The sequence below is a fragment of the Ambystoma mexicanum genome, chromosome 4q (assembly GCF_040938575.1).
Source record: "Ambystoma mexicanum isolate Mex_15411 chromosome 4q, UKY_AmexF1_1, whole genome shotgun sequence".
Classification (NCBI taxonomy): domain Eukaryota; kingdom Metazoa; phylum Chordata; class Amphibia; order Caudata; family Ambystomatidae; genus Ambystoma; species Ambystoma mexicanum.
In genome coordinates, this window is record NC_090928.1 from 1077753639 (window position 1) to 1077776628 (window position 22990).

General features: G+C 45.6%; 1 protein-coding gene across 1 annotated transcript in view; it reads right to left on the reverse strand.

Moving 5' to 3' along the window:
* ALK (ALK receptor tyrosine kinase) overlaps window positions 1-22990 on the reverse strand; it is a 3554133-nt gene that overhangs the window by 380970 nt on the left and 3150173 nt on the right. The window contains exon 13 of the mRNA XM_069608653.1: window positions 5637-5784. Within this exon, the coding sequence (XP_069464754.1) occupies window positions 5637-5784 (148 nt within the window). The remainder of the gene's footprint in view (window positions 1-5636; window positions 5785-22990) is intronic.

The following is a 22990-nucleotide window of genomic DNA, read 5'->3' on the forward strand; positions in this document are numbered from 1 at the left end:
CGTCATGAAAGTGAAGGGAAGGGAAAGGCCTATTGTAGACCTGTGTACTCGGTGTGTATGTTGCCATCTCCTGGTGCAATTTAGAAATGTTATTTCTGGTATGTATGTATGGATATAGATGCGTATGTTTTGTTTTTATACATCGCAAGCCAAGCTGTGAAGCAACGCGGGTCCGCGCTTAGAAACCTCTGGGTATCAAGCGTGTTATAAATAACCTATCATACCATATCAACACCATGATGTACACGAAGGGGAGAAAGTAATAGGGGATAATAATATGAGATAATTATGTAATTATGATACACTATTGGGGAAACACTTGGAAGGAACATGGAGAGAGAGGTTGCAGAGGGTTATAGCCGGGGATCAGAGGCATAGTCAGAATTGTCTAAGCTAATGTAGTCGGGCCCACCCCGGTCACATTAACATCTGTAAATACCCACACAGCACTCCGGAGTGGGCATTTACAGCTTTTGGGTAGACCTTGCCCGCTCAGGCCCTACCCTGTCCACGCCTCTAGTGGGGATATAAATTATCAAGAGACATGGGGAATCCAGCCTTGATTATTTTGTTATGTGAATACAGTGTTATAGGAAACACATTGCCCACCTAAAGATTTTTATCAAGTATTGAAACTGAGGCAGATCAAATATTGACACAGCGGCAGAACCCTTTCAGTGGAGGCTGTAACATAGGAATAAGCCTGTAGAACAGAAACCAATGATCTCAGTGCGCTCAGTTGAAAAAACATTTGGGAGTCCTCTATCTGAGTTTCATCTGACAATAGTTTGTATTCATCTACCATCTACCCTAAGAGCACATGCTAATGTTTTGCTGGTTTTGGGCTTTATTCGCGCCTTGAAACACTTGTGTATAGGTGCGTTATAAATGCCATATCATATCATATCATAGAACATATATGTCATTACAAATATTTATAAAAATCCAGAAACTACATGCATGGTCCCATTAGATTACACATTTGATTGCACATGAATTGGTCACACATGATCCGCCTATCTAATAATGATTCTTAAAGCAGCATGAGCATATCCCCACAGCATCCGTGGAAAATTGCGAATCTGCTTGTGTCTTACACTGGTAAGTTCTAATGCACATTTTTAGAAGTTCGGGGTTACTCCCTCGTGCATAAATAGTCTTCTTTGGATCCGTTAATTAAGAGTGGAATCACCTTATGATCTTCTTGTAATTTGAACTACGCAAATTCTGCAAATAACGTTTTTTCGGGATTCCAACGACTGTATTGAAATGGAGGATCGTTACGCGGCAATATCTATTTGGTGATTTCCATATTCTTTCAAAACGGAGCGGCGTTCCGCATGCAGAATACGGAAAACACCAATTGGATATTGCAACTGAGCGTACCCAGACCATTGGTTTCTGTGTTCTTGATTCATTTGTTGGTTGATCTGCAGATGCTCCTTGTTGAAGCTATATTCTTGTGAGTTTCACACAATCTGACCTTCCTCAGTGCACTGTGGCGTTCCTGGGTCTGCATCAGCGAGTCCCTTCCTTGGCTTCTACCATTTAACAGATAGTGGGTGCGATGCAAATTTAGGCAGCAGTTCAGTGGGTTGGGTAAAGTGCTACCATAGGACCTGACAGGGCACTGCTAGTATGCCCCATTTATGACCCTAACAGTTGGCAGTGATATGCAGCAAGCGGGTCTTTTAATGGGATCCAAAAGACAACGGGCGCAGTTTCTTACAGACTGATGAGAAATGTGAATACAAAATGTACACTTATGTATATGTGCCCATATTGCAACAACCTTCTTTGATTTGGTATTCAAGGTAATTCTCGTGTTGAAAATATATATAGATATGTATTTTGAAAGAAATAACATTTAAGCAAATATTTTGAGAAAAATAGGTATCTAATATTTTTATGAAATAGAAATATTTTTGAAAACTCAGAGTATTTTTTCACATTTTATTTATGGGGGTCCAGCTCAACTACCCTCGTCAAGTACCCTTGATTCATTTCTAATGTTTCTGTTTATTTGTAAGCGTTTGCCCTCCCCACACCAGCTTCTTTTCAATACCCTCCTAAAAATAATAAAATGTTTAAATATTTGTATTCATAAAATCCAGCCTTTATACGGGGGTTTCGAGTATGTAAGGATATGTGAAACCTTTTATAACATTTTGTAAACAGTTTTCTTGATCCATTTTTTAAACCTTTTTAAGTGTTATTATTTAGACTTTAAGTATTCCATGTTACTCTATATTCCATGTTTTCGATGTCATGTGCAACTGAGATTGAATGTTCATATACAAAGTGCCAGTTGTTTCTTTTACTATGCAGGTAAATGATCATGTCTAGCCATTTACACAAGGCTGGGGGATCTCATTTGTGTGAGAACATGGATTGTTTAGCACACTTGTATTTGTACTTATTTCTATTTATTTTAAGAACAGGGATGACAATTCCAAACACAAATGACTTACAATAAGACATTTCCAGAGGTGAGGCAGTGGTTAATTTGTCAGAAAATAAATGCAAGTGCCCAAATATGTTCTTGAATGGAGGAGGGACAGTTCCCCGTCTACTGTAGACACCACCAGCTCTGGCTCCACACAGTGTCACGCGGGTGATCCATACTCACACGGGTGATCCATACAGTGTCAACATATTTGGGGTTAAAGCTCCAGCTCCCACTGGTTCATTGAGGTTGAAATAAACATAACACATTAGTTGTGTCTTGAAATAAAATACATGTTTTTTTTAAAAATACATCATCGTTAACATTTTGCTCTAATCCCATCATTGTCAAGTGGAGATGTTAACCATCTAACCACCGGAAAAAAGAGAAGAAATGCTTTCCTCCTCTGGTAAATTGATGGACGAATGTAGGCACAATCATCACTGAGCTGATGAGTTGCCTGTCAAACACTGGAGCAAGATTGTATTGCATAGGTTGGCACTCATGACTAGCTCTTCTGTTCGTTATGGGTATTTTCACTGACGTCGCCCCTGTGTTGGAGCTGTTGGCTGGTGACTGTCTTGCTATTGTCAACCCACCCTGCTGGTTATTACACTTGAGAATTTACAGCAATGTCATGCAGGCTGAGTAGAGCAGTGTGTGTGCATGGCTAGCATTAGGGGCCAGGATTGTCACCTTTCACAAAAATAGATAAATAGTCCTGACCTGCCAACCTGGGTCATCAGGTTTGTGAATAACAATGAGCCAGATCAGGATGCAGAGACCCTGGCCAGTGCACACTGTTGCTGATTGTTATGTTGCTATGGCTGACTGACAGCTAGAATAATAATCAAGCTGGGCTTAAAAACAAGTGCCGGAGCTCAGAAACAAGTGCCGGAGCTCAGAAACAAGTGCCGGAGCTCAGAAACAAGTGCCGGAGCTCAGAAACAAGTGCGGGGCTGAGCTCCGGTAAGCCCCCCGCAAATTAAGCATTGGGTGGAGTCATTACCCAGAAGGTTCCCGTCCCAAGAGCACAAAGGTAAAGACGAGTTGTAAACCTGTTTATGAGGGTGTGAATACAGTGGGACATAGACCAGCGGCAACACAAAACAAACACAATATGTAAGAAACAGGCAACTTAAACAGCAAACATTAACTTGGGACGTCAAGTGCTTCATATTGAAAAGGCATACTGTACATAAACCAACAATGGAGGGAGCGGTGGAATCAGCTAGGGAGCCCTCCCTCTTTGGCAAGTAAGTTAAGTTCAAGCCAAGTTTAGAAGAGCTTTACAGTCAGAGTGGCTGTTGATGGGCAGCGGGCCCCACTGGGGTTAGGAGAGTGCAGGAAGAAGCAGATGTGGGATGAGACATGGGGGATGGGACCGTGAGGCTTAGTGCAGAAGAGGAGTGAAGGGAACGAGACGGTGAGCAGACAGATATAGTCAGACAGGCACAGAGCGGTAAGAAGACAGATAGCTTTGTAGACTATGAGAAGGAAGTTGAAAAGGAAGTGATTGTACAGCAAGAGCCAAACTGAATAGTGTTGGTAGGCAAAAGTAGGGTTGAATATGTGAAGGTTGTCAAGAGTGGAGGTAACAAAGTTCAGAACCTTTTTTAGACAGAGGAAGGAAGACAGAGGATGGAAAAGGAGGAGGCACGAGCCTCTACTTGTCAGCGTACCTGGGTGTACGCTGACAAGTAGAGGGGTGCAGGTTCTAGACGATTTAAAAGGACTGACCTTTCAGGTAGGAGGTAATCCAGGTGAGATTTGCAAAACCCAAGGTCTTGGGGAGTTTCAAAAGTAGCCAAAAGGTCTTAAAGGAGGAGTAAGGAAGGGAGTTTGGAGAGGTGAGCCCCAGAGAGAAAGTTAGAGACATGCACAAGTGCAGACTGTTTGGAGTTATTTCCCTGGAAGCGAGATTAAAATGGCTCTGCAAGGTCATTATCCTCAAGGCATTTAGTGATCTGTTTGAAAACCACCCACTCAAGGACCTTTGAATAATCGGCAAGGCGGAAAGCTGGGTATCACAGCACAGTATTTCCAAGAACTACTTTTAATATGTATTAGAACTATTGTTCAGGTGTTATATGTCAGAAGCCACATTATTTTAGGTGGAAAAAATAACACTGGAGCCTCTGCATCAAACTCTTGTGCATAGCAGTGGTCTGCATTTCCTGATGCATGGCGTGCGTAGAACCCTATTCCTCTTGCGAATCAATGCTTTTCTAATCACCAGCATCCAAAGACTACACGTGTCTTCCTTCATGTTTCTAGGCATTATTTGTTCTTTAGAGACACACCTGGTTCTTTTTGGAAATAGAAAAATACTATTCCTAACAAAGTTTAGGAGGGTCCTTGGAAAAAATAAATAATGGTCATTTTAAGAATTGTGCCAAACCCACACAAACAATAATTTTTATTTCTATGATTTACATTTCCATAGCAGAATTATTTTTAAAAACGGATATTGTGAGTCCTGCACAGAGCTCATGAAGGTGTTGGCAATTAGGGAGGATGGACAAAACCAAAAACACGAATCTTCACAGAGTTGCTGACTGGCTTATATGTGATTACATCATTGAAGAACACATTGTTTAAAAAAAAAAATACTGCTAAAAATATATCGCTCCATAAAAAGAAGTTGCTCTTTTCCTACCCCAAAAATGGGTGTGGCTAATCTGCTAACCTGCCCTGTCAGCCCTAAAAACAAAATGTCCTTACTTTAGACGGCCCCCTTCTCACCTAGTGGGGGTGTGGGGCAGTGCCCCCCTTGTATTCCCTATTTTCCCATGCCACTGACTCTTGTCCCCTCGAGCAAACCATCAATCCATCAAATACACTTTATGCACTCTTCTGCTTCCCCCTCCCCCTGCCATGACATTTTCCCCTCCACCCGCCCCCTGCGCATTAACAGATCAATCATTCAAGCGAATACACGAACGCTGTTATTTCCTGATGATGCTGTGCTTTTTTACTTTGTTTTTTGCAACAGTGTGTATGCAGTGATTATATCACTGGGCACCACTGATTCACACTCAGATGCATCAGAGGTAAACCCCCACGATTTCTCAGAAAAATGTAACTCTTTTTCTAGCCAGGCCAGAGAAAGCATATCAAAATATTGTCTGCTCATGGAGTCTACCAGGGGGGATAACACTAATCCTTGACACCATTGGGTTCCACTTACTTGAGGGCAGGCATCTTCTCCCTGCTGCCCCACTAGGATGTACAAGATGTCATCCTTCTGAAGCTCAAAAGTCGCCCAAATGGAGGTGCCGTGGGCCCGCTCCGTATTCTTGGCACCTTTTCCACCGGCTGCTCCATATCCTGAGATCCTGCGGGTCAAGAGGCAACCAAAAATACTTAATGCATCAAAAGCATTTCCTAACTCATTCTCAGAAGGCATCTTATTTTTAAATCACTTTTAAATACAATCTATCCTAGGAAAATTAGACTTTATGGGTTTTCATTGCAGTTGTAAAATATTTCAAGCATGCAGCACACAAGTAACTTTCTTTTCCAATCATAGATCATATTTGCGGAGGTCAAAGGGGACTGTTAGCAGTATAGCGCATAGAAGAACCATGCAACAATGAGAAACACAGGCTTGCAGATTGCAGATTATGAGGAGCCAGCATAAAACTTTTGGGTTGTTGCTCGCTCATGCACTGTGAAGGGTTTCAAAAATGGCACCCAATATAGCGGGCTTCTACTTATTTTATTTTATTTTAATTTTATTTCCATTTATAAAGCGCACAACTGCCCTCAGGCATTGTGGTGCTGTTACAGAATATTCACTTAGGTGCAAGTTTACATAGGTTAAATTATGTGAGAAGACCATTTTTCATGTTCTGTTAAGAATAGCGACTGGCTGCCAGCTTTTGCTTTGCCATTTAATAATCAAATATTGTATCTGTCTCCATATGGTCAAAGATTGAACTAAACCTGAAACGGAAGGTGTTAGTTTAATAGAAAGAAAATACGAAAGGATTCGATCCATAATCAAAGATCGAAGAGCAAGGCATTGCAACCTAATAAGAGACTTGGGAATTGTTATGATATGATAGGTTATTTATAACGCACTTAATACCCAGGGGTTTCTAAGTGCGGACCCAACCTGTGGTGCTTCATGTCGCCTTGCTTCCAAGGCGAGCACGTTGCCCCGGAGCTATCCTCCCGAGACAATTGAAATACAAAATTGTAAAGATATCGATTTACAAAGCAAACTTTTCAAGCCCTTTGACTGGATGCAAAAGAAAAGTCGTCTCCAACTCGTAGACTTGACATCGTCCACATACGTGTAGTAGCTCCACGGGTATGAACATCAGTATCACATTTCGGTCATGAGTAAACTTCTCCACCTATTGCTCGGGGGGCTTCATTACATGCTAAGTATCAAAGCAGGATTAAATGAATACAAGGAAAGCCAAGCTAAGTGGAAAATACCAGTGAATCGAGCGAGTGTGAGAAAGTGAGTGTGTCTCAGGTCATGTTGGGGTGAGCTCTGTGCTTGTGGGACAGCGGAGAAGAATTCATGTCCCCGTAGTACTGGGTGTAACAAGGTTGGGTCCCCTCTTGTAATGGTGCAGAAGAGATACAAAAACAGTAGAATGGAAGTGTGCCAGAGCAATGGAAGTGCTTACGATGAATTCAACGCTAAATAAACTCTAATTTTTTGCATGTCTCTTGTCAGTGTCTACAAGTGGGAGGGGTTATGCCGAGAAGTGTGTGTGTTTGGGGCTGCGTCTAACGAATCAAGCTTCATCTCACTGATGAGGCCCACCAAGGCCAATACATGTCTGTGGTTGATTCCATTTCTGTGCGGAAAGACTGTGGCCTAGTAAGCAGGACCAAGACGTATTTGCTTTGGGAGTGTCCCTTGCATGGAGAGACTAAACGTGGTAGAATGACAGCTGCCCAGACCAATGGCTGGGGTTCTGATAGACTCAAAACATTTCATTCATCACTTTTTGGGCCTCATTACGACCTGGGCGTTAAGGGATTACCGGTACCTAAGGGCACTGGTGCCGGTAATCCCTTACCGCCCAATTCCGAGGTCCCTTTGCGGGTCCTCCCTCAACGGCTGGTTTTACCAGCCGTTAAGGGCGGGACCCGCAAAGGGACCTTGGAGGTAATTACGGTACCGCAATTTGCGGTACCATAATTACCGCCTTCCCCATTTCCATTGAGCCCTATGGGGGCAAAAATGGGAATGGGGAATGGCCAATGGTGAATGGGGAATTACCACCCCGCCAACCTTGGAATGGGGCGGTAATTCCGCCATTCACCATGGCGGAATCGGTAAGGTACCGGCGTCAAACATGGTGCTACTGGCGCCATGGTTAACGCCTGGGTCGTAATGAGGACCTTTGTGTATGTTTTCCTAGGAGAGCCTCGGATAGTGTGTGGCCACCAAGGTGGCTACTTCTGTTTGTCAGGATCTAAGGAATCGACGACAGATTTGACAGAATCCAGTGTTTAAGCATTTCCTTCATGGTCGATCGACAGGAACATCAGAGACAAGATGCCAGAGGTTCCGATTATTTCTAATCCTTTCAAACACCACCTCTCTTGTTCATGGAAATAAGGGAGGCCGTAGACCTGGAGCAGAGCCGTATATTCCTCCTAGAAGGTGTGTGGAGTTAGGGGTGCACAACAGGTAGGCTGGAAGAATCCTGGAAGGTGGAAACAATCTAGGAAGGTGGGGAAGAATCCTAAGAGCGGGCGGAGGTAAGGTCAAGGGACCTGCTGCTCTATTGAGTGTATTGGTCGGAATAACAGAGGCAGTAGGCTAGGAGCAGAGCCCTATATTCCTGCCAAGGTGGGTGGAGTTAGTGGTGCGGCCACAGGAAGGCAAGAAGCATCTAGGAAGGTGCGATGAATCGTGAGAGTGGGTGCTGGTAAGGTTGAGAAGCCTGCTGCTCTGCTGTGTGTCTACGGAATGAAGGCAGAGTAACTGTCCGTGGGCCCTATCAGGCCTGAACAGGCACAAGCAGATGAGATCCTTGTCTTCATCCATTTCTGTGGATGCCGGTGATGAGGATGTTTAAGGAGGACTGGTGAAATTAGGTGGTGGGCGGAGCAGCTGAGCGACAGGGTCATGTCACAGCAGCCTCCTAAATATTGGAGTTAAGGGAGCAGTCAAATATATTGGACCCAGCCAAATGGCTCTGCCATAATGGGTGGTGGGGCACCAACCTCTTGCCCATTATGGACGGTATCCCACTTCACCACATGCTTTACTAAATCAATATGCACAACCAGCTACTGCCTCTTATTGGTACAGGTTAAAATAAAGGCTGAGAAAGTCTGTAGAAATCATTGCATGCATGCTTGTTTGATCACTGCTCTGATCTGTGGGGCTTCAAACAAGGACATTCTTTTTTTTTTTATTTGATTTTAATTGTATTACAATTTTTACAAAAAAAAAAACATAAGGTCAAAGCAGCTCCATTCAGTAGAAAAGAAGAATTTCACTTTCAATAAGTCTATTCCATAAGTCTTTCGATAAATCTTTCAATAAGTCCTCACGGGTCTAGGCATGTTTCAGTGATTTACTTTGGGATGGATTCAGTAGGATTCTTAAGATCTTTTTATGACCGTTTTGTAATCCTCCACCAAGCCAATCTGTTTGAAAAAGAGGACTACGGCCACAGCCCATTCTGTTCTCTCCCCGCCCATCAACCGGGACCACCATTCATCTTCCTCCACTGTTGTTGAGGTTTCCAAAAATGTCAGTAGATAAATGTCTCTTGCTTCTTTAGTGCCTTTACATGTCAACAGAAGGTGACGAATTGATTCCTGGTGACAGGTGTCACAGAAGCGACACTTATCTGTTTCAGAAAGACCTCTTCTAAACTGGATCTCATTGGTCTTCAGCAGGTTCAGTCTGATTCTGAGAAATATGTGGCACAGATGTTTGTCTGGAAATCTATTAAGGTAGCCTCTAACTTCGTTGATTTTTTTGGGAGCTAGGGGGAAATTCTGGATTAGTTTGTAGGACCTTGCTGTGTCTTGTGTTTTAATCCAGTCCAATTCTTTAAGTTTTTTAACCACCTTAGATGGATTTTGTATTAAAGTGTCCCTCGTCAGGGCCACCTCTTCAATGGCGTTTATGCAACCATCGGCCCATGTATTAAGCGGTTTGTTTTTTCCGCCACGTAGCTCTTTACACAGGATCTCGAAAACAGGTGGTGTTGGTTTCATTATCACTTTTCTGAAGAGCATCATACTTTTCCTCTGAATAGACCCTTTCATGGACACTAGGCACAGTTCTTGTCTGATTAACCATATAGGGACTGACATCGGAAGTCCCAGAAGTTTCTTCCAAAATAGACCTTCAAGTCTATCCCATAGATTACTTGGTATCTGAGGCATCGCTTCCGTTCCGTAGGTTATACACGGGACTACCTTCACTTTGAAGAATGATAGAACTGGCATCTTGATCAATCTTTTTATCAATCATCCTTGCTTGGACTATCAAGGTCTTTGTTTTGGCTGTAAGTGACTCTTGCATTGGGAGTTCGATGCTGCTGTTAGTTAGTGTGACTCCCAAATACTTGAAGCTCTTTACGACTTCGATTATATCCTTCTCCACGGTCCAGTTCTCTTTATAGGCTGTCCTGGAGGATGTTTCGAATGCCATGATCTTAGTTTTACTCTTATTTAGTTCCAAATAATTCTCTTCTAGATATTTGAGCAGGGAGTCCAGTTGTCTTTGTAGCCCAATCGCTGTTTGATCTAACAGAATTATATCGTCAGCGTACAAGAGTCTCTGGATCTTCTCCTCCCCCAGTGACGGGGGAAGCATCTGATGGTACTGAACTCTTCTTCCAGGTCTACTATGTACGCATTGTAGAGGGCCGGGGCTAATTGACAACCCTGCTTTACCCCACGAGCGGTACAGATTACCTTCGAAAGGACGCCCTCGCCGTTCAGACGGACTCTCATGGTGGTATCCTCATATAACGCCATTATAGGCGATAGGATTTCTTCTGGGCAGTGCTTTCGGTTTAGTTTATGCCAGAGCCGTCCCCTGTTGACTCAGTGAAATACCTGCACGATATCAACAAAGGCCATGAATATACGTGGAGCTCCTTGTTGTACCTTTGCTTTAAAGCATGATAACAGAAGGATGTTAGCGGTGGTGCCGATGTTTTGCACAAAGCCTGTCTGGAACCAATCTATATGAGTGAAATTTTTTTGCCAGCTATAGAGACCATCCAAGGCGCATGAACGAAACACCTTGCCAATGACGTCTAAAAGCGCTATGGGGCGGTAATTCTTTGGATCTTCTTTATCTCCCTTTTTAAAAATGGGGACGACATTTGCAGATTTACAGGATGATGGAACCTTGTTGTATAAGTTACAGTTGCTGAAAATCTGACCAATCAGTGGGGCCCAGGTATCCACATTGGTTTTTAAATCGATGTTTGATATACCGTCCGGCCCCGGCGCTCTTGAGAGTTTTAATCTCATAATTTTGAATTTAATTGACTCCGCGTCACAAGGGATTTCCCACGCTGTTACTTCTTGCCTGGAACTTTCAAAAGAATCATTCTTAGGCCTTTTATACAGTTTCTCAAAGAAATCTACCCATTGTTCTTCACTCACATTGTTCTGTAGATTATTGTTAACCTTTGTCGTTGACTCGTTAATTAATGATCAGAACTCTTTACTGTTTTTCGTCGCAAGTGTTCTCAGCATTTTCTCTGCATCCAATTGCAAGCGCCTGGCCTGGTGTTGTCTCAGCCAACCTCTGTAGTTACGTTTTGCGCGATGAAGCCTTTCAATCGACTTATTTGATTTTGAGGTTTTTGCCATTCGTTGGAATTTTCTCAGGGTTGCTCTTTGCAACACCAGGTCTCTATCATAGCTGTGTTTTGTGTTTCGCAGTTATGGTCTCCTTGAAGCTTTGTTGTATGGTAAGCCTCTAATAGCGGTACATAATCCAGAGTTGTAGATTTGTATGGTTTCCCTGTTATGTCCTTTGAATTGCTGGCATAAGCTCTCATGATGATACATATGCTTTTGGCCATTAGTTTCAAACGGTTCCCTCTAGGACCTGTTTCTAGGCCATGTATCAAGCATTCCTGACTTGGTCTTTCAGTCCACCAAGTAGTTTTCTGTATGTTGTGATCACTATGGGCGGTTTCTTCCATGCTGAAAGATTTGACCAGGCTCAATAGGTCTCTTGAGACAAAAGTATGATCAATTGTTCTTTTTTGGTCGGCTCTTTGCCACGTGGGAGTTTCCATGTTTTTCTTTGATCTCAACCAGTGAAGATTATGGAGGTCCCATTTGTCCATAATGTTTTCCCATCTTTTGCCTCTCTCCCCTATACATGGGGTTGCCCAATTTAGCTGTTTATCGCTGGGCTCCAGGACGCAGTTCAGGTCTCCATTTAGTATCTAGAGTTTGCTCTAGATACTGGTCTGTTTCAGACTCAGCTGGGTTCCAATATGTGTTGATAATTAATATTTTTTGCGGGTTCTTTCCCCTGTTCGTTTGCCACCCTAATCTGGTGGCCTGGATAAAGGGGGAAAGATAGACTTCAGCTAGACATTCTAGACCGCTTCCTGACTTGACTGCTGTCAGAAGGCCAGCTCTTGGCCTTCCGGCATCCCCTTTTAGTGCAGGGGTAAATGTTATTAAATAGCCGCCCAGGTGCGGCTTTGACATCAACCATATCTCCTGTAAACATAGGATGCCAAATATTCCCAGGTTCACGTCTGTAGCTACTGTCAAGTGAGAAAAGCCTCGAGTGTTCCAGGAGCCCATAAGGAGATGATGTTGCTTATCCAGCTTCCTTTTCAGGGTTTCTCCAGCCACTGGTTGCTAGTTTTTACTTGAATACTTTTGCGTTTTTAGAAACCCATGTCTGTTTGATCTGCGTTGTCGAAGATTTTTCTACTTGAGTGTCCTCGGTCCAGGCGTTTTTAGGCGGGCTTTGTGCTACCGTGATCCTTATTTTTTCCCCAGGGCCTTTGGGCCATCTTTCTGGTTTCCTTGATGGTTTTACGTCCACATATCCATGTTTTTCTTTGTCACATGGAGCTTCTTCCAACTCTCTTCTACATTGATTTTGGTCATCCCACCTCCGATGTTCATACTATTCTCTTCTTGATGGCGTTTTTGTGCTATATTGTGGTTCATCATCCTCACTCGTGGATCTAGGTTGTCTATGCATTGCACTCACGTCATCAGGGGACGGTCTCCTTTTGGATCAACCAGGCACTCCTTCCTCAGTTTTTTTATCACTCTCCAATACCTTAGATTACGGCTCTCTTTCTTTAAGATGCTCGTCACTACCACTGATGAAATATGAACATATGCCCGGTCTTTCCTGCCTTTCTCACATGGTTCGATGATTTTTATATCTTGTGAAGTCAATTGTCTCAAGTTCGGTGCTTCGTTGAAGATGTTTAATATTGAGGTCCAACTTAGCCTGAAGCCATCCCGTTTTTCTCGTATTCTCTCCATTTGGAAAATATTGCAGTTACTCTTAATGCGTTTACTCATGGAGCCCCTTGTCTGGTCCTCACTTGTGTCACTCGCTTCTCGAAGTTTGGTCCGTTCTTTTACTTTATTGTGACGATTTGGACCAAGGTGGTTCTCAGGTTTATAGTTGTGTTCAGACTTTCTCCTCAGTGGCCTTCTCAGGCTATTTCCAATACCACGTTTTTCTGAGGTGGGTATGTAATCTTTTCCTTTCTTTACCATCTTTGGGGATCGCGGATCTAGCGCCTTTCATTTTTCTTCCAACGTTCCATACGCCTCCTGACTATTCCTCTGATCTTTATGTAACTTAGTCTTCATGACTGTTACTCCTGCTCGTTTAGTGGAGTTGTCATTGGCTACAGTCTCCGATGACCCTGGTGTGTCTGCATCAGAGTCTTCGACTGTGTAGGTACTTAAGTTCATTAGTGCCTCAATAGATCCAGATTCCTCTTCCTCTTTCTCTTCTTCAGAGAATTTCCTTTTTCTCGACATAAGGTTATTTGGAAGGGTTTTTTCATTGCTGTTCTGTTCTATGATTTTGCGCTTTGCTACTACAATACGCCTATCCAACTCTGGTGGGTTCAGAGTTTTTAGGAGCACTCTCTTATCTCCATGCTTTTCGGGCTTCCGTCCAGTTTTAAGTGCGGTCTTATCTACTAATTTGGGTTTTTTCGTAAAAAAGCTGACAAGGTCTTTCTGTTTTATATTTGATGTTTTGTCTTGGGATTTGGCACTCGGTGCCTTCAGAGATGTCGCCTGGATTATCTCTAGATCGACCAGGTTGATGCAGCCATTGTCCTGTGTACTGGCATTTTTTAATCCTTCTACTTGCTCAGTGATATTGGGTAATGACGAGACTGTTGTCTGGGTTCCTTGTGTTTTACTCTCCGGGTTCAGTGCGCAAGATGTTCCTTGCTCCCTTGTATAATCTTGCCTTGCTTCTTTTGACAGTATGTACTTTTCTAGATGTAGGATTTTTGTGTGCATTAAAGCCATCACTGCTGTTTGATCTCTTACAGGCTCATTCAAGGCTTCATAAGGTTTACCAAAGGGGGCAAGAGCAAACGTCACCGTTGACATAATTCCCATTAAGTCTGCTTTCTTGTGGGGGTTTCTCTTGAGGTCGTTGAGAGGTATTTATGCCTCTTTCGTTCCTGTTTGGAGTACAGCAGATGGAAAGTGCGCTTGAGGTGGTCTTGTTAGCCGTGTTTAAACTCCTCCTATCTTGTGGAGAGCTCAGGGAATCTGGTCGCTGGGTAATAGGGCAGTGGGTGGAAGCTTCACCAATGTGCTTTTCCAGCGTTAACCCCTGATCAAGCTTCCCACCCACGCCCTCTGTTTGTTGAGCCTTTTTTTGAATAGGAACGATTCGGTCAGTGCTCTTTACCACCGTACCTATGGCCGGAGTGATTGGATGTTGGAGAGCGGCTGGAGGGAGGGGGCGGAGGATTCCCAAAGTGCCATTACGCTGGCGTTCCTGACTTCGATGGAGGATCCCTAGATGTCAGGTTTGGTGCCACCACCTCTTGAGGCTTCGTAGGGGTTGGCGTTGGTGTGCTTACTTCTTCAACCGCCACCCATCCTTGTAAGAGCTCAGTGTCTGTGATTTCTTTGTGCGGCAGAGGCGTGCTTTCGCCCCTTTTTTTGAAAAGGTCTATGGCGTGATTAAGAATATTAGAATTGCCTCCTTTGTTCTTATAACTTGAGCCTCTATAATACAGTTTTGTTAAGTTTTTCCCTGTTTTTTGTTAATTTGTTTTTGAGGCTGTAGTTACACGTTCTTTTCTCCTTTCGACTTTATTCCTTTCCATGATGACAGGTCGCCAGCAGGGGGCAGACTCTACACCCTGCAGCTCCACTTTGCCTCCGAGTCCCTCCCCTCCCCTCAACGAGGCTGGAGACTCTGATGGCTCTTTCGCGTGCTCCGCTGCACCCGCCCCTCTCGCGGCCGGCAGCACTGCACTGGGCTCCCCCTCCTCCCTTCCAGGGCGGGCGGGCGTGCTGCTGGAATCGCCCTCCCTGCCACTCAATCCACCCCCCTCGCTCCGATGCCAGTCCACAAGCGCACTCCATCTCCCCGGCATGGTCCCCCACCGCCAAGGAACCTGCCCGCCCACCCCCGTAAGGAGCGTGGACCGTCACCTCCACGATCACCCCCTGGCGCCCCTGCGCCAAGGCTACGGGCGGCAACGGGGGGACCGCGTCCTCCTCCACGGACCCGGCCAACATGCCCGGAGCCCAGCCCATCACCATACCACTCTCCGACAGCTCCTGCGGGGGCCTCGCCAACAGATCCTCCCCTGTGGTAAGCGGGCAAGTGGGTGGCGGGATTTCACTTTCCTTATTGTCCTGAGTTGGGGAACTCAAGTTAATGACAGATGTTACTTCCTTGTCTGTTCTTACTGGAGACCTCGGGGGCATTTTCTTTGAATCATTGGCACTAATGCCCTGTTGATTACTCTCACATGCAAGCAGCGTGTTTTCAGTTCCATTATTGTCTTGAGTGGAGCTGCTCAGTTTATTCAGTATATTCACAGGTACTGCCGCTTTATTTATTTTTACTGGGGACCTCTGGAGAAGTGTACTCGGCTCAATGTCGCCAGGCTCCAATGTCCCACTGGCCCCCCTTAAAATCAATCACCTCCCTCTGCAATGGGTGTGGGCTAGAAGGTCCACCCAGGTCAAAGACCGCCTTCCTCCCTTGGGTACTGGGGAAGGTTGGAGGGGCGCTAGATACCAGTTTAACAGGGGACATCATAGTGAGGGTTGTGTTGGTTATGTTATTTATGTTGATAGTCTGCGGATTTAATGCCGTCACTTGCGGAATTCTGCATCTTGGTGTTAAGGCCTGGGACCCTAAACACCCTTGCTTCTTACCTCTGGGTTCAGCCACCTCACCGCCCCCTTCCAGGTGCCCATTTTCAGTAGCTTTGTCTTTGCTCTCCCTTTCATGTTTTGAAACGCTGTCTCGACGGGAGCGTGAACTTCTCAAGCAGCGCTCCTCAAGTTCTTCCACTGCTGACCTGCCTGCCATGACTGCAGGACTGCACCACTCAGCAACCACTCCGCGGCCAGACTGGGCTTTTGAACCCTTGCTCCTCCCAGTCAGCCGGTAGAATAGACAGTATAGACAGACTCTGTCACAGGTTCAGCCAGAAAAGGAGTGACTGCAGGACTGCACCCCTCAGCAAACACTTCGCGGCCGCTCCGCGGCCAGACTGGGCTTTTGAACCCTTACTCCTCCCAGTCAGCCGGTAGAATAGACAGTATAGACAGACTGTCACAGGTTCAGCCAGAAAAGGAGTGACTGCAGGACTAAACCACTCAGCGACCAATCCGCGGCCGCTCTGCGGCCAGACTGGGCTTTTGAACCCTTGCTCCTCCCAGTCAGCCCGGTAGAATAGACAGTATAGACCGACTCTGTGACAGGTTCAGCCAGAAAAGGAGTGACTGCAGGACTGTACCACTCAGCAACCACTCTGTGGTCGCCCCGCGGCCAGACTGGGCTTTTGAACCCTTGCTCCTCCCAGTCAGCCGGTAGAATAGACAGTATAGACAGACTCTGTCACAGGTTCAGCCAGAAAAGGAGTGACTGCAGGACTGCACCACTCAGCAACCACTCTGCCAGGACATTCTAATAAAGGACCATCAGAGCATAACAGCAGGGAGAGAAGAAAGTGCCATGAAGAGTGGTAGAAGTGGCAACAGTTGAACATGAGGAGGGGAGGAACTGCTGAGTCAGGTCAGAAAAGTGCCATAGCAGGACACACTGGGAGAAAGGGACACAGAAAGGATAGATCATAACACATGGAGATGAATTCTAAAACATGTTAATTTATAATTCAATTATTCATACATGCCCCATTTGCAATGGTATATTAGACATTGTGCCAGGCTCTTGATACAAAAAAAGAGATAACCGACCTGTTCATATAATGCAGAGCTATTGTCTATTATAAAAAAGAGCCAGTATGGCATAATATTAAGGAATTGCCGTAGACAGAACTCTAAAATAAAGGCTAACCTCACTGAGTTGCATAATTCTCACATTGTTCATTATCTCATATTAATCTCCTCTTTGGCCTCCCTGCCTCTCACCTGGCTCCCCTCAAATCCCTCTATCACTCTGCTATCCATACCCTTTGTCTTCTCTCTCCTCACGATTCCATTTCCTCTTCGCTTTCTTACATAGGCTGGCTTTCCTTTCATTCTCAACTTCCTCTGTCTCGTCTTTAAATCTCTTCATGATCTTGCCCCCCCACCTTTCCTCTCTCCTCTCCTTCTACGATCCCTCTCACCCCCTCAGATATGCAGATCTCTTCCTACTCACTGTTCCTCCTATAACTTGTGACCGTTCTCGTTTTCGTTCCTTTCAGCTCCTTGCCCCTCTACACTGGAACACTCTACCTCTCTCTATCTGCTCCATTTCCTCTTACTCCTCCTTCCGTTCCTCCTTGAAAGCTCATCTTCTGCACACCCCGTCCTGTTTTTGTTTTTAACTTTATTTATTGATTGTGGTGTACGACATTGCAACAACATGACATTCCATATACATGCTTAATCAGAATCATTCAATATAGGTATACAGCATGAGATATAGTGCTACGGAGCAACCATATTACTAGGCCCCGTCGGGCTGCTGTTATCTGAATCCGCCTCACATAGATACATCCTGAACGGGGCCCAGATGTCCTTAGGTTTACTTCAATTCGGGAGTGACATCACATAGCCTTCCTCACATTCATTAACATACGTCAGTTCCTTAACAAAGTGGCTTGCCCGTGGAGCCTGCGTGCTCTTCCAATTTTTCAAGATGCATTTTTTAGCCACCGCACATGCAATATTAAAGAGTCTTCTCATTTTTTCTGACTTTTTACCTATATCTCCAAATAAGTATTTTTGCGGAGTGAGTTCCGCCGGTACTTGAGTCACCTCCTCTAGGATTTTCGCCACCTCCCCCCAGAATACACTAATGTGAGGGCAGCTCCAGTACATGTGCATTGAATCTGCCCGGTCTGCACCACACTTCTGAGAACTACTTGCACCAGTATTTGTGAATTTCGCAATTTTAAGGGGTGTATAATGTAACTTGTTTAACACTTTAAATTGAATTAGGCGGAGACCTGCGTTCATGGATACCTTCTTGGTCAGTTCACAGTATCTTTCCCAGGTTTTTTCAGGTATGACAGCTCCTAGGTCCGTTTCCCAGGAAGTTTTCATTATATTTGCCAATGGGGTGTTGGCCTGTATGGCCATGTACAGGCCCAAGACGCTAGTTCCGGTCCGGGGTGGCAAGGTTATCAGACATGGGTGTGGTGGGGGTTCGTCCGGGAACATTGGCCAGCTAGCCTTAAAAGCCAACTTCATTCTATGGTATTGCAGATTCATTAATTGGCCCCCTCCCATCCCCGTTTTGAACTCCAGCGTTATGAATCTACCATTAGGAAATATATCTTTAATTTTAAACTCTCCCTCTGGATCCCATGTCTTCCGCACATCCGGATCATATGTGGGCGGTATACCGGGGAAGTTCCAAAACGGGGCCTCAGCATAGTAGGGTGTTTCCAGTTTGAGCCTACGATAGATTCTGGACCATGCATCCACAGTTGTGCTAACTGGATTAAACGGACATTCATCTCTGTGTTTTGCCTTAAAGATGACTGACGTCAGGTCGGTTGGACGTGCAGCATGTGTTTCTAAGCAGATGTGGGGTGAAGTATCTTGCTCATCATACCAGTGTTTGACGAACTGAGCCTGTGCTGTCAAATAGTATAATTCAAAATCAGAGGCTGCTATCCCCCCCCTTATTGTAGGGTTCCACCATCCTCTCCCACTTCATTCTGGGCGTCCCTCCACTCCAGACAAACTCAACCACCAGGGACCTAAGAGTGTCAAAGAATCTCCTACCAGGCCATATCGGGATATTAGTGAAAATGTATAGTAGTTTGGGGAGAATGACCATTTTCAATATAGCTATCCGGCCCATGAGTGAAATGGGAAGTTTAGCCCAAAAACGGAGTTTAGCAGCCATCGTGGTCAACAGGGCCTAGTGGTTGTTAGAGAGCAGGGACGCCTTGTCTCCCGACACAATTTCACCCAGATACCTTATCTTATCAGGGGACCATTGTAAGCCGTGTGTGTTGCCCGGACAGGTCGTGGCAGGAGTCAGGGGAAAAACTTCGGATTTGGAGCAGTTAGTTTTGTATCCTGAATACTCTGAAAATGTATGTATGGTCTCCATTGCAGGCCCCAGGAGTGTGTCCGGTTCCCGGATATAGAGCAGGGTGTCATCTGCATATAGTGAAATTGACTGGGTCAGGCCTGCCATCCATACAACCCTCTGTTTTTGGTGTTCCCTTATTGCTGCTGCAACCGGTTCCATAGTAAGGGCGAATAGAATGGGAGAAAACGGGCAGCCCAGCCCAAACCGCTCTGACATGGTGTGGTTGGTCAGTACCCTGGCTCCCGGGTTGTGATATAGTATCTTGACATAGTTTAGGACGTATGGGCCTATTCCAAACTTCCCAAGCACCATGAACAGTTGTGTCCATGACACTGAGTCGAACTTCTGGTCTGATTTAAGCCATGACGCCAAACAATCTACGCAGATTTAGTGCTGTTGATCTGGTGGGGATAAATCCGCACTGGTCTGGGTGTACTAGCACGGGCATGGTGGGCAGGAGCCTAGTAACCAGGATTTTAACAAATACCTTGGCATCACTATTTATAAGGAAGAGTGGTCGGTATGAGGACATCTCGCTCGGTGGGCGTCTGGGTTTGGGGAGTACTGTTATTATGGCCTCTCTCATAGACGCTAGGAGTGTCCCTGTCTCCATGGCCTCCTCCAACACTGACAATAGCATCGGGGCCAGCTCTTCAAGGAGCACCTCATACAGCTCAGCCCCCAGTCCGTCTGAGCCGGGAATGATTTAATTGCTTCTTTTATTTCATCTACCGTTATGGGCTGATCTAATAGTAGTCTATTCTCTGCTGACAGTCTCGGAGCGTGATGTTATCTAGGTACTCCCGGATGTCATCGGCAGTTTTCAGATAATGGTTGGCATAGAGTTCTGTGTAGAATCGGGTAAATTCTCTGCTTATGCCCTCCTCGCTCGTGGTTACCATGCCATCCCCTGATACTATACTGGAAATCATAGAGTGGCGTCTTTCGGTTTTCAATAGGTTGGCTAGGGTGCGACCCGCCCTGTTTCCCTCGCCATATCGGCAGGCTCTAATTGGAGTAGCCATGTATAGAAACTCCCTGGTAGCCAGTTTATTAAATTCTTGTAGGGCACTTTTTATGTCTGCGAGGGTACTATCTTCGTGCTTGGCTGTGTATCACTGTTCCAGCACCCCCAGTCGCTTCTCTATTTCGGCCAATTCCCCTCTAACCGCCTTCAGCAGCCCTGTGGATTTGGAAATCAGTATCCCCGGTATCCATGCCTTAAATGTCTCCCACAATTTTGCAGGGCTGTCAACAGAGTTCCTATGGATTTCAAAGAAGTGTTCTACCTCCGTGTGTAATTCCTCTGCCACTGCGGGGTCTTCAAGTGTGTCAGGGGGCATTCTCCAGCTCCTGGTCGGGGGCTTCAGGTCGCCTAGTGTCATATCTAACAGGACTGGGGAGTGGTCTGAAAAGGTCCGTGGAAGCATTTCGCTGTTATCGATATGGTTTGCTAAGGACGCAGAGACCAACCAGTAATCTATACGGGATTCGGTATCATGCACCGAGGAGTAAAAGGAATACTGCCTTTGGTGGGGATGCAAAGTCCTCCATGCGTCCACCAGTGTTGATTGTGACATTATTTGTTGTAGCATAACATCCGTTTTTGTAGGATTGCGATATGTGGATGTGGAGCGATCTAGGGCAGTGTCCAGTATGGTATTGAAATCTCCACCCCACAATATTTGCTCACCTCCAGAGTAGCCCACCTCCTGCATTACATCAGTGTAGAAATCTGGGTCATCTAAATTCGGACCATAAGTGTTTATTAATATAAATTCTATTCAGCGATGTTGCCCCACACTATTACGTAGCGACCCAAAGGGTCAATTTTACTTTTCCCCAATCTGAACCCCACTGAGGGGTGGATTAAGACAAGCGCTCCGGCTTGCGAAGAGTATTCAGTATAATATCTATGCTTACCCCACCCTTCCAAGAATTCAGTGTTAACCTTCTGGAGCGCATGAGTCTCTTGTAACATAATTATCTGGGGATGGTGCCGAGTAACATAAGCTCCTACCTTTTGTAGCTTAGTTCGGTTGTTCAGTCCCCGGACATTCCATGTAAGAAGTTTAAGTCTGAGCCCTTGGGCCTTCATACCAGGATCAACCATGTCTGTATATCCTTGTTATGTCTTTAAATTTACGGTTACTCAGGAGAGTTCCATGCGCTGCAATGTCACCACAGTTTTTAACTTGTAGGACTCCTCCAACTAAGTCCCAAACCCCCAGTACCCCTCACACCTGCCTGAGTTGCTCAACGGAGCTACACATCCTGTAATCCTTCAGCCCCCCTCCCGCATCATCTCCCCCAACTTGACAATGCCTCCCCATGTTGCTCACCCCTTTAAACTGGTGGAACCTTCCTGAGGGTAGCACGTTGCTTGCACCTGGCTCACCCCGATGGAGGCTCTCGGCTCAAAAAACCTAAGTCTTTATCCAGTCCGTCCATGTTATAAAATGTCTTTGCTCAGAGGAGTGAGGAGCCGGCCACTCCTCTAGGAAGAAAAGAGAACACATTTCCACCTGCTGATTTGTGTTTAGCGCAGACAGTGTACCCTGGTCAATCAGCCGAATCCAGTATTTCCTCTCCGAGTGGCGGTCTGGCGTTCTGGTCAACCATCCGGTCTCTGGGAGGTAGTGGGATGGAGGTTTCTACGTATTGCATGGCTTCCGTGGGGTTTTTCGAAAAAAGGAGCTCGCCCTCCATACTGTATTCTCATTTTCGCTGGAAAGATGAGGGCGTACGGCACATCGCGCATTCGCAACTGTCTTTTAACTGGTTCATAGGATCGCCTCTGCGCCTGTATACCGACGGAGAAATCCGGATATATATGGATCCTGTTGTGCTCAAAGTGTAAAGTGCCTTTCTCTCTTGACTGTCTGAGTATTAAGTCTCTGTCCCTATAGTTGAGGAGGTGAGCTATTATTGTGCGGGGAGTCGCCCCAGGTTTCGGTACTGGTGCCAGCGTACGATGGGCCCTCTCCACCAGGAAATGTTCGGAAAAAGTGTCTGTTCCCAGGATGTTTCTCAACAGGTTTTCCACTTGCCTTTCCATGTCGTTTTTCCCAAACGTTTCCGCGATTCCAACAATCCGGATGTTGTTCCTTCAAGATCTTGATTCCAAATCTTCGCATTTATGTTGTGTTTTTCGCAGCTCTGTCTGGAGGTGGGCTATGTCTCGACTGTGTTTTAGGATCGTGTCCTCGTTCGTGCTTATCCTGTTCTCCGCTTCTGTGATTCGCGTGTTCTCCTTCTCCACCCGGGCCTTCAGGGACCCAATTGTAGCGACTATGTCATCGAGTTTTACATTTACTGCCATGAATCCATTTTGGACCAGTATCGCCAGACGATCTAGGGGGTCTTCCCCTTGCTTGCCGTGGTCTTGTCGTGCCTCGTCGGCCGCCCTTTGTGACTGGGAGTTGGCGAATGAGTCCATTGGGCCAGTCTTTCTCCCTCCTGTGATTTTCTCTCTGTGCGCCCCATGTTGTGTGATGCGCGGCCTTAGAGTGGACTTTAGGGTGGATTGTGTCCTTCCTCGTGTTCCGCGCTGTTATAAAGAGGTTCGAGGATGCCAGCAAGGTGGGTGGTGCAGGTACAATTGCCCTATTGCGCGTTTCTTTCCGCAGCGGGACCAGGATCTCCTCCGGCTGGGCCCCGGAAGTCAGCTGCGGCCGGAGTTCTCTCTTAGCGACCTCCACCGCGTTCCCTGCGCCGTTCGTCGGGCGCTATCTTTTTTCTTTATATTCTTGCATAGGATTTTGAAAAAAGTTAATTTCAATAAAAGTATTCAAGTTGTGTCTTTGATTACTTCCGCG